This window comes from Zingiber officinale, chromosome 9A (genome assembly GCF_018446385.1).
Source record: "Zingiber officinale cultivar Zhangliang chromosome 9A, Zo_v1.1, whole genome shotgun sequence".
Taxonomy (NCBI): Eukaryota; Viridiplantae; Streptophyta; class Magnoliopsida; order Zingiberales; family Zingiberaceae; genus Zingiber; species Zingiber officinale.
In genome coordinates this window covers 40,042,151-40,053,443 of record NC_056002.1, presented here as the reverse complement: position 1 = coordinate 40,053,443, position 11,293 = coordinate 40,042,151, and the positions used below count along the sequence as shown (strand labels likewise).

Sequence of the window (11,293 nt, the reverse complement as noted above, 5' to 3'; positions counted from 1 at the left end):
AAAATAAATTTTTAATTAGACTTTTGTGAAAAAAGTTGAAAAGGTTAAATTTTTTTCAATATATGATTTTTTAAAAAAAATTATGGTTGGGGGCGGTCGCACTCCTTTGGCACATGTAGCTACATCCCTGACGACTAATTTCTTTGTGGCTGCACATATGTGTTTCAAAAGAAAAGAATATTTTTAAACGAGTGATATTCACTCATCCTTTATCGTACTGTTCAGCCTTATACTATAGTGCTGCATTTTCAATCCTAAAATTAGTACTAATTCTTTAAGACCGCATTAATGTTTTTTGTTTTGGAAAGGTAACACCATAATGATATTATTCTTTGTATGTAACACCGTAGTAATTAGTAGGAGGAAAAAAAATGTGAAATCAATACATCATTTGAGAAATTTAAAAGTTATATACGTTTATTAACTAATCTTAAAGTGCGTTCTTTAGTCTAAGGGCAACTCCAATCGTTAAAATTTTGAATGAGTTTTTTTTAGAATTCTAACATGTCACATCAATATTATAAAAACTCATTGAAGCATTCCCAATCGTTAAAACTTTGAGTGAATTTTTTTTTAATTCTCTCCACATGTAGTTGCATGGCTCCATGCATATTACATCAATTTCAATACAAATCTACTATTCTCTCCATAATTTTAAAAAAAACTTGCATATAATTTTTTTCATTTAAAATCTTTATATAATTTTCATTTGATATTTAAATTAATTATAATCTTTAATTTAATTTATTTATAATTAACAATTAATAAATAAATTAATTTATAATCTATAATTTAATATAATTTATCATTTTATTTAATATTTTATAAATTTAATTTAATTATAGTCATTTGTATATTTTTTTTAACTTATCTCAAATATATTTATTTTTAAAAGAAATAAAATATAATTTTAATTATTACTAATTATTTATAAACTGAAACATTATAATTAGCTCATCAAATAATTTATTTTTAAATTATTTAAAAAAAATCAATCATGTATATTAATTATTGGCTCTACCTTCAAGAGAAAAAACAGGTTTAAAAACTCAAACATGCTCTTGAATTACAAACCTCAAATCTCACCTATACAATCATAAAAACTTTTTTAATGAGATTTTTAAATTTTATGAACCTTTGATAAAGTTTGCATTGGAGATGCTCTAAACATCAAAATTATTATTTTTTGGATGAAAATAAAATAGGGTATAATTTTTTTCCCAAAAATGAATAAATACCTTTGTGATTTTACCCAAAAATGATCTTTTATTTTTTTTTCAATATATAAAAAATAATAAATAACAGGGTGATGTAGATTGGGTAGGGCTCTTCTTGGTCCCCTTCCCTGCTCTGCTTGTCCTCTCTGTCTCCAACCTCCAGCTGTTCCCAGTTGGACGTGAACGAGGAAAATCCCTAAACAATGGCGAACTTGTCCCCAACTCACAGCAAACCAACAAATCGATCGATCGAACCAGCATTGCATCGCTTCCACCTCCCTCTGCCTCTCTTGCTCCAGGCCTCCGCCTATAAAGCGCCGCCCGATGTGCCCACGACTCTACTCATCCCTTCGCTGCTGCATTGATGGATCTTCTCTCGGAGGAGCAAGTCACCGAGTTCCACGAGGCTTTCTGCCTCTTCGACAAGGACGGAGATGGTCTGCTTCTCCTTTCTTCTTCTTCTTCTTCTTTCAAGTTTCGCCCTTTGTGCTTTCTTATGTGAAGCGAGGGCAGACTCTGCTCAGGCTGCATAACGCCGGAGGAGCTCGGCACCGTGATCAAGTCACTGGGGCAGAACCCGAGCGAGGAGGAGCTGCAGGAGATGGTTCAGGAAGTTGATGCGGACGGAAACGGGAGCATTGAGTTTGGGGAGTTCCTCAACCTGATGTCCCGAAAAGTGAAGGTAGAATGTCCTCTTGCATGGTTTTTGCTGTGCAGCAGGAGAAAAAGTTGAAGCTTTTTTGGTTTGTTGCAGGAGACCAATGTGGAGGAAGAGCTGAAGGAGGCCTTCAAGGTGTTCGACAAGGATCAGAATGGGTTCATCTCGGCCACTGAGGTGAGTTTGCTTCAGTGTGAAATTTTAGTTTTTGAGAAGAACATGATCAGAAAAATGATATGTTTGACTTGCATCTGGTGGTGTGGTGCAGTTGAGGAATGTGATGATCAACCTGGGGGAGAAGTTGACTGATGAGGAGGTGGAGAAGATGATCAAGGAGGCAGACTTGGATGGAGATGGACAAGTCAATTATGAAGAATTTGTGAGAATGATGATGACTGTTTGATTTGTTCTTTGTTCCAAGAACAAAACAAAACAAAAAATGTTTCTTTGTTTTCTTTTTTGGTCCAACTAGTAAAATGTCATGCTTATGATTTAATTGTTAGTATCTTGTTGAGTTCATCGTTTTCTAAATTAACTTAATGATATAGAGCATGCTATTATCAACTGATATAGTTAGAAATGAATGTGATCATCATCACAATTTTGGATTCTGAATAGGTTTTGGTGATCATATCTTACCTCATATGATTGATATTGTCGAGCATGAACGGTAACTCCAAGATTAGAATACTCTGCGAGGCAGCAACAAACGATACATATTAGTTCACACTTAAAGCTATGCATTGATTATGCCATACAGTGAACTGTACATATCGATAAATTAAGAAGAGTTACTTAAGAATACAGATGAGAAGCTATACATATTGAGCAAACCTACGAGGAAACAGCAACATACATATGGAAGCTAATCTCATGATATGTTGACACACTACTCACCTAGTGTATGTAACATTTTTTGTTGTTTTTCGAAAGTTCTAGGAAACCGAGCAAACATACTTATGCTAAGGAAACAGAACACACTTTGATTTTTAGAAGGGTAAACAACCTAGAGCAGAATCAAGACAATCAATAAACAGTTGTTTCTTTGAAACTCTTTGTTAGCCATATAGCTGTCTCTCTTGGGGACACCTTCTCAGGGCCAAATGGTTTCAACAGAACTCCCAACTCTTCAAATCTCTCCTGTTCCAGCAATTGTGCACTAAACTCAAGCACTCCCTCCAAAGCCTCTGCCCGTTGTTGATACGAAGAAGTGTCGAACCTCTGTTGCCTTGATTCAGATGGCACTGGACTTGAAATTGAATCTGTCGGATTTCTATCTGAAGAATCACTCCTATTTTCCACTTTAGCTTTAATGATATGGATGGTGCATTTATCCTTGGTGATAGAACAGTCTCCATGATGTGGAATGACAGATGAAGATCCTCTAACTGAAGTGTGCTTTTGGATTGCAAAATGTGGGGTTTCAGGTATGGCTATTGGAAATTCAGCTATTCTGTCTATTCGAGGGGAATTTACCGAAATATTAGGGGATTCCACATGGTCGATAATGGTGACTTTTCTTTCACAGGGGTTCTCAAACTTTGGAAAGGAAGATACTCTTCCATCGCTCTCTGCTCGCATTGTCGACAAAAGCTGCAAAGGGATCACAGCAATGTCATGTAATCATTTCGATTATTGCTTTACAATTGTCAAAAACTATGACTGACCGCAATTAGGAAAAGAAACAGATTAACCAACAAACTTGGAGGATACATTCTCAAATTGAATTGAAAGGCCAACCTGAGTGTTATTATAGTCATTTATTTAAACCACACCAAAGAAGTGAAAAGAATTCTGAGTTCTTAGCGGCCAAGATGTGCGGTTTGAAATTTGCTTACATTAAGAAAGTCATTCAGTAATATTTGTGCAAGTGAACTGTTATCTCAAGTCTGCGTCTAACTTGCAAAGCAGCTTAGATTTATTTGATGACAATGAACATTTGAATAGTAATGTAGCATACCAGTTCGCCATCCCGTTCAGTATGCGGCGATTTTAATGACTCCACAATTTTCCTTTGAGTAGTTGAGAAGTGAGCATATCTGCAGGTCTTTGCAATAGCAGAGTGATTCTCACAGGTAGCTTTACCCACACCTATTTCTCCAGTTTGAGGTTGTGTTATTCGATAATTTGGAAAGCTTTTATTGGACATGGTATAACTATCAGAGTATTGTTGGGTGGTCGCGGACGTATTAGGATTCCTTTTCTCGTAGCCGAATGATTTCCTTGCCTCCATGCCCTTACATGGGGAGTCATCTTTGGCATCTGGAAGCACAATTTTGTTCGAATGATTGTTTATCTCTTGCAGGATAGGAAAAGTATTCCGCGTAGGAATGGAATTTCGATTGACTCCAACAGCATATGGCTGCAGGTGAGGGTGTTTGAGCAGTTCAGCAGCCTGCCAACACGAAAAATTAGAATAGAGCCAGGATAGCAAAAAATTTTAAGTTGTAAATAAGATTGTTTGAATACATACACTCGGTCTATGCTCTGGGTTCTTCCTCAACATACTTTTTACGAGCCCGCGACTGCGAATAATAATCAATAATTTGTTTATTAAAACAAAACGCTTTTCATATATCTATGTAGAAGAATTCTAGTGACCAGACTTGAGAGATTATTCAAATATTCAAGAAACAAGGAAGAAAGCTTACAATGCACCAGAATAAGTAGTCGGTAGAGGAGTCAATATGGATTTGTTAATTTTGTTTATTAGAGCTTGCATATCCTGCAAAAGACCAAACACATACCATTTTTTTAAAATTATAGTGTAAAAATGTTGAAAATAAAGTTCGATAGCAAATTTTTCCAGTTATAAACATGAAACACAGCTATCTGCGGAATTGTTAGCTAAGCATAAATTTTAATAGAACTCACCAAGGCCTTGAATGCTGGCTTCAAGGCAGTCATCTCATAGATACAACAACCTGAGCAACAAAGATGCCGCAAGTCATTTAAATGTTTACGAAATGTGAATAGCTGATTGCCATTTAGATTTTAAAGTAGAACGATATCTTGCACAATGAAAAATGATTTTACCGAGAGACCAGATATCAGACTTAGAACCATAAGGTATATCAGAAAGAAGCTCAGGGCACATGTAACTTGGAGTCCCAACAAGCTGCATCAACCGCCAATTGTTTTCAGAGAAAGCGAAAAAAGATTGATCACAAAGAAACAAAAATATCAGCTGGATCCTAAACTCACAGAGCAGGCTAGATCATCTGAGGTCAAAACTTTAGCAAGACCAAAGTCACCTGCAAGGTATCAGAATTTGAAATATTTACTAAAGATGTCGTCAAAATTAATAAGTTGTTTTAGTATGAACATATGACTTACCGAGGCGAATGTTTTTCTCTTTTGTAAGAAATATATTTGAACACTGAGAAGTGAGAAAGTGAGAACAATCAATGGCCTGAGACATTAATAATAGGTCTCTAAGAGGTTGTTTCTATGATCAAAGGACTTCTTCTCACCTTAACATCACGATGCAGAATATGTTTTGTATGCAAGTAATTGAGAGCCATTAATAGCTGAACAAGCCATTTACAAAGCTTCTGTTTGAATATAAATAAAATAAATTCAGGATCCAAGATACAAGACATTCTACTAAACTAATAAATAGTTTTCAAAGCAAACAAACAACCTCCTCTGAGAAAAGAGCTCCATTGGCCTTTTTTATAGCTTCAGCCCTGCAATAAGTAGAAGAAGATTGATTTTGAAAAATAAAAATTAAATTTGTACCATGGCGAATGCACAACATACATATCTCCCCCTTGACAGTAACTGACCACGATACACACATAGCAACCCTGCAAAATTTACAAGAATATGATCATCAATCTCATGGAAACAAAGGATCAAAATGTTGGAAATGCTATCACTTTTAAGCATACAAGCACATATATATTATTCTACTGTCAACTAATATCTAGGATTGAAATCATAGGAGTATATTGTGCCACAAAGATGTATGGATGATGACTGAATGAGAACTGCTATATGTCTTAATTATTGTACCATTCCACGATTCATCATTGTAACACTTAAAAAGAAACATATACATAGTCGATGGTAATAGTCAGTTGATTGTAATTACACGATATTTTGAAATGAAAGGATACAACCTGAAAGCTCCATCTAAAATGAACATGGATTGGATATTTTTAATATTTCTGCAAGAAACCTAGTGCATATCAACTAGTATTAACTGATATCATTTATCTAAAAAAATTGTATAAACTGATATCACATACAGAAAACTTTTCTGACCTTCTCAACCCAGGATTCTTTGTGTTCTACAATGAATGGATTGTTGACCTTGGAAATCAGCTCCATCTGAAGTAGTAATTTGGAAACCAAATTAGCTAGAAAGAGAAAACAAATACTAATGTAGCAATAGTGTGACAGATGAAGCATTATGGAAATTGATTGGTAGATCAATCGAGTAGAAAATAGAGCATTTGAGTGAACTATTCACCACACCTCTTGATAGGCAGACTTGCGGCACCTGTCAGTCTGTTTTGCAAGACGAATTTTTTTCAAAACATACCTTCAATAACATTGCAGAAGGGAGTTTTAGCATGGTTCAAATAAAAACAAATCGGAGAGAAAACAGAAGCATATGATTTGCTTCTTTGCTTACTTCTTCTTCTCAATTTTATGTCTCACTAGAAAGGCTGACCCGAACGTTCCCTTACCAATCTGCTCTAAGATCTCATACTGATCCATGCTTTTATGATCAGTGCTTGCTGAATTGAACTTGAAGTTAAAATCCCTCTCTGAAATGAAGTTGAATATTCATAGATCTGTCTCCAGTGACGTTTCATTAAATTAAACATACAAGTTATCTACCCAAAGGAACACAAATGCAGGAATTTAAAAGATATAGAACAATGATAAACATAATGTCATGTGAAATAAAAGATATTATTAAATGTTATATTTAACTGGAGGATTTGTGCATAGATCTCCTGCTCTGGCACCATGTTACATCTGATCAATTGCCAGTATATTCCAAAAGTTTAAGATGTTCAAAAAGAATTAACCTATACATTTATCTAGAAAGTCCATAAATTGAGGCTTTCCATCCTTAATCGCGTGCATAGTGTGTTCATACCACTTATTTTCACCGTTCTTTCTCTTGCCCTGTTAAATGTGCCTCCATTTCAGTAATTCGACGAAAATTTTAAACAATTTCTTCTTAAAATCTAGTTGCATTTTTTAAAACTAGAATTGAACATTTGGATGCATTTTGATAGGAAGAAGAACAAATACTGGTTATTGCTTAAAAAAATCCATTGCTATGAACACAATGCGGCCTCAGATTCAGGTCCGAACTCACAATTGCTTCTAAAAGGTAAAACTTTTAGGCTGAAAACCAGGAAACATCGGCAATTTTAGTGAATCCAGACACATCTTAGCAGCCCAAAACATATTGCCAGAAGAAAAGCACAGAACCATCTAAATGAACACAATGCTACCGGAGATGAAGCTACAAGCTTCAGATGCACACACAAAAAGGGTTCTTTTTAGTAAAAAACCAGAAATTTCTGAAACACTATAGAATCCCGGACAGATTTTAGCAGCTCAAAAGGGGAAACTAAACCCAAAAAAAAAAAAGGATTGGGTTGAAAGGAGTACCGATGCACGTCGGGGAAAGAGAGTAGGACAGGATCGAACTCACCCAAGAAGCCGCATTTATAGGGTTCTTGCCCGTGGGCAATCCAAGTGAGCGATTTGGAGAGAAGAGGAGGGAAAGCGAGCTGACCTTCGCAGATGCTTCCTGAAATCCGTCGCTGTCGCCCATTAAAACAGCAGAAGGGTTCTGGCGGCAACGTGGTTAAAATAAATTAAACAATAGGGTCCTTTTTGCTTTTTCTCTCTTTTATTTTTATTTGTATATTTTAATCGTAACAAAAGCGATAAGATTAAACCTCATAACGAATTCCTCTCGATGATGTTTTAGACTTTTATAATAAAAATAATAATAAACTTATTTAGACAAAAATTTTAAAATATCTCTTGTGTTTATTATTATTCAAAAAAAAGTATTTCATATTTTTAAAATATCAAAGGGACAATCTATTTTAATTTTGTTCAAAATTATTATAATATGAGACAATTTTGATAAAATTATTCCAAATTAATTTTAATTAAAACTGTTTTAAGATTTAAAATTATTTTATCTTAGTTTTTAACTATAATAGGATTAAAATAAAGGCATTTTGATAATAAAAAAATAGGACATGATACTTTTAAATACGAAAGGCTCTTCTAGTGGTGTTATTTTAATTTTTACTGAGATTATTAAAACTCCCGGCTAGCAAACTCAATTTCTATACTTTATTTTCGACTTTTTTTACCTAAAAAAATTGAAAATAATTAGGTAAATTAGTGTGCATTAGGGAGTTGAAGTAAAAAAAAAAAAAATTGCATGTAGAGAATGGAAATAATATTTTTTTTTTTTACGAAAGGACTACGGAGGAAGTTGAGTTTGTTATTAGGCATTTTAGGACAATTTACTATTATTTTGATATTATTAAGAGTTTATATATATATATATATATATGATCAGCAGTGTCGTCCACAACTGAGAGGGTGAGACGTTCAGATCACTTCCGAAAGCCCCTATATATATAGCAGAGAGAGAGAAAGAGATTTGATATGTTGCGTGACTCCCATTGCATGATTTTTACTGTAGCAATTTTTTTTAATTATTTTTTTTCTACTCTAGCAGTGATGAAAGTTAAATCTGTATTATAACAACTACGGAATCATATACAAGATCGTTATTTGTTTAATCATGTTGTAGTAGCTACGAGTTCGTAATTATTACAAAAGTTAAATATGTATTATAACAACTACAGAATCATATACATGATCGTTATTTGTTTAATCATGTTGTAACAGCTACGAGTCCGTAATTATTACAACATAGACTTAGCATTGTAGTAGCTACGGACTCGTAGCTGTTACAACGTGATTAAACAAATTATAATCACATCGTAGTAGCTACAGTTTTATAGTTAGTACAACACAGACTTAACGTTGTAGCAGCTATGGACTCGTAGCTGTTACAAGGTGATTAAAGAAATCATGACCACGTTGTAGCATCTACGGTTCTGTAGCTGCTATAATGCAGACTTAGCGTTGTAGCAATTACAGACTCATAGCTGTAAGTACCCCAGATTGATTTTAATGTAATCAACCGAGTTAAGTTAGCTCCTATGTCTTTTGATGCATTGTGTCTAAGTGTGCAGGAACTTAAAAACACAAGAAGTCAATCAGAAAATGCGGCTAGCGAGAAGGATACCACGAAAAATGAGTCAACGGGCTCGATGCATCCAAGGGACAAATAACTGTTGGATCGCGGTGGCCGGCTAAAAGGGGGGTTGAGAATAACCTATAAACAAAACAGAAAAACCTTTCTCGATCTTTCAACAGAACACTTGCATAAATTAAGAAAGCAATAAATTAAAACTGAAACGACGAGGCACATAGAGATTTACTTGGTTACAATCGGGGAGATTGTTAATCCAAGGAAGATATCGCACTAGAATATCTCCTTCAGGCGGAGAAACCTCTTACAACAATGAGAGCGCAAAAAGGAAGAAGTTAAACTCTAAAAGAAGCACACAAGTGTTGGAAATGAATTGCTTGAGTTGTTGAAAAAGCTTTTGGACCAAGGCTATATTTATAGCCTTGGTCGGGCGCCCCGAAGGGGTTCCGGGCGCCGTGGGGGGATAAAATTTTATCCCCCAATGTTCAGATCGCGATTGACGTGATCTGATCAAAAAGTCAACTCCTGGCGGTTGGAAGGGTTCCGGGCGCCCCGGACAGTTCCAGGCGCCCTCGCTGGGAAAGTCAACCCTGTTGACTTTTTCAGCTCGGGTCTTTTGCTCCGGCTCCGTTCGCCTCAGACCGAGTTTTCCACTCGCTTGGGTGATCCCTGCCATCCGGAATAGGGCTCACCCGAACCCAACTTTCAGTCTTCTCGAGCAGGCTTCCGCTCTAACTTCTGTTCCCTCGGAATCGCCGCGTGCTTCCTTCTCGTCTGCCAGCGTACTCATCCGCAGTCTTCGTTCCTCGGTCGCACCCCGTGCCGACCTTCTCGCTAGCTGCGTCTCTTGCTCCTCGAGCAGTCTTCCGCTCTGGCTTCTCATCCCTCGGAACCATCGCACACTTCCTTCTCGTCCACCGGTGTACTCTTCCGTAGCGCCTCGTCCATCGGACACACCGCGTGTCGTCCTTCTCGCTAGTTACGTTTTCCGCTCGACTACCTGTGCTCCTAAGCTCCTACACACTTAGACATAAGGTTAAAAACACACAGGACCTAACTTAACTTGTTGATCACACCAAAACAACATTGGGGTTCCAACAATCTCCCCCTTTTTGATGTGAGCAACCCAAGTTAAGCTAAGGTAAAAATAGACATAAAAATAAATTAACTAATTTTGTAATTAAGTTCAAAAAGATAGAAAATTTAGATTTTGGTCTACCTCCCCGTAGACTTATACTTTTCCTTCTCCTCCTTTGATCACATAAAAAAATGGGATTCCGAAAAAAATCTGAGGGTTAAAAAAATTTCTAACTTTCTTAACAAAAATTCTAAGTTAGAGAATTTGTAATAATTTTCAGCAAAAAATATTCTAAGTTAAACAATTTCTAAATAAAACTTTAGGTAAAAAAATTTTCTATGGAAAAACTTTAAGTATAAAAAATTTCTAAGTAAAGCTTTAAGTAAGAGAATTTTTTTAAAAAAATCAAGACTTAGGAAATTTTACAAAAATATTTTGGAATTTTTTTTAAAATAAAAACTTTAAGCAGAAATTCCTAATTTCAGAACAACTTTTAACTTTTAAGTAAAAGTTTTACGCAAAAAAAAAAATAATTTCTAAGTAAAAAAATGTTTAAAAGACTTTTTAAAGCATTATTAAGTTTTCACCTTAATGTTTTTATCAAAAAGTTAATTAAATATTTTATTTTAATATTTTGGCTTCCAAGTTGTGGCGAGGCACTAGGCCTTCTTGGTTATTGGAGCAACAACCACTTCTTTAGACAAAGCCTCATAAAGAAACTCACTGTTTAATTTTCTCGTTGAAAACTCTAAATCTACTTAGTTCAAGTTCAAGTCAGACAAAACTTTGGAACCCAATATAAGTTCCAGCCTACTGGATTGACTAAAAATTTCTTAGGGACATATCTTTTTGAAATGTTCCTAATTTGTCCCTTATAATATCTGAAATATCAATTTAAATTGTTATATTTTTTAACATTGGTTTTAGATGAGCATGCATAGTTTTTCAAGTTATCATTTTCTTCTTTTAATTTTCCATTTTCTAACTTAATTCTGTCGAATTCTCCTATTGGGCAAGATTTAGCTAATATTATTTTGAAATTCTTAATTTCTTTTTCTAAC

At 35.0% G+C, this 11,293-nt stretch overlaps 2 protein-coding genes across 6 annotated transcripts; one reads left to right on the top strand and one right to left on the bottom strand.

The window, feature by feature from the left end:
- Positions 1-1,246: 1,246 nt before the first annotated feature.
- Positions 1,247-7,684, bottom strand: LOC122019893 (serine/threonine-protein kinase Nek2-like). Of its 5 annotated transcripts, XM_042577494.1 has the most exons (16): positions 7,516-7,657; positions 6,518-6,653; positions 6,358-6,424; positions 6,145-6,210; positions 5,638-5,684; positions 5,519-5,564; positions 5,349-5,429; positions 5,212-5,254; positions 5,080-5,129; positions 4,912-4,993; positions 4,750-4,799; positions 4,527-4,600; positions 4,349-4,400; positions 3,836-4,270; positions 2,882-3,468; positions 1,247-2,567 (listed from the first exon to the last, which is right to left on the bottom strand). In XM_042577494.1, the coding sequence occupies exons 2-15, from the start codon at positions 6,601-6,603 to the stop codon at positions 2,902-2,904; spliced, it is 1,746 nt and encodes a 581-aa protein (XP_042433428.1). In that variant the 5' UTR covers positions 6,604-6,653; positions 7,516-7,657; the 3' UTR covers positions 1,247-2,567; positions 2,882-2,901. The 5 variants fall into 5 exon arrangements, with proteins under 5 accessions (XP_042433428.1, XP_042433429.1, XP_042433430.1 ...); XM_042577495.1 differs by lacking the exon at positions 1,247-2,567 and having other exon boundaries at positions 2,631-3,468; positions 7,559-7,684; XM_042577496.1 differs by lacking the exon at positions 1,247-2,567 and having other exon boundaries at positions 2,631-3,468; positions 6,518-6,680; positions 7,559-7,681.
- On the top strand, positions 1,516-2,371 carry LOC122019894 (calmodulin-1-like). Its single transcript, XM_042577497.1, has 4 exons — positions 1,516-1,654; positions 1,742-1,899; positions 1,972-2,052; positions 2,144-2,371. Exons 1-4 carry the CDS (start codon positions 1,582-1,584, stop codon positions 2,276-2,278), a joined length of 447 nt encoding a protein of 148 aa, XP_042433431.1. The 5' UTR covers positions 1,516-1,581; the 3' UTR covers positions 2,279-2,371.
- Positions 7,685-11,293: the final 3,609 nt, after the last annotated feature.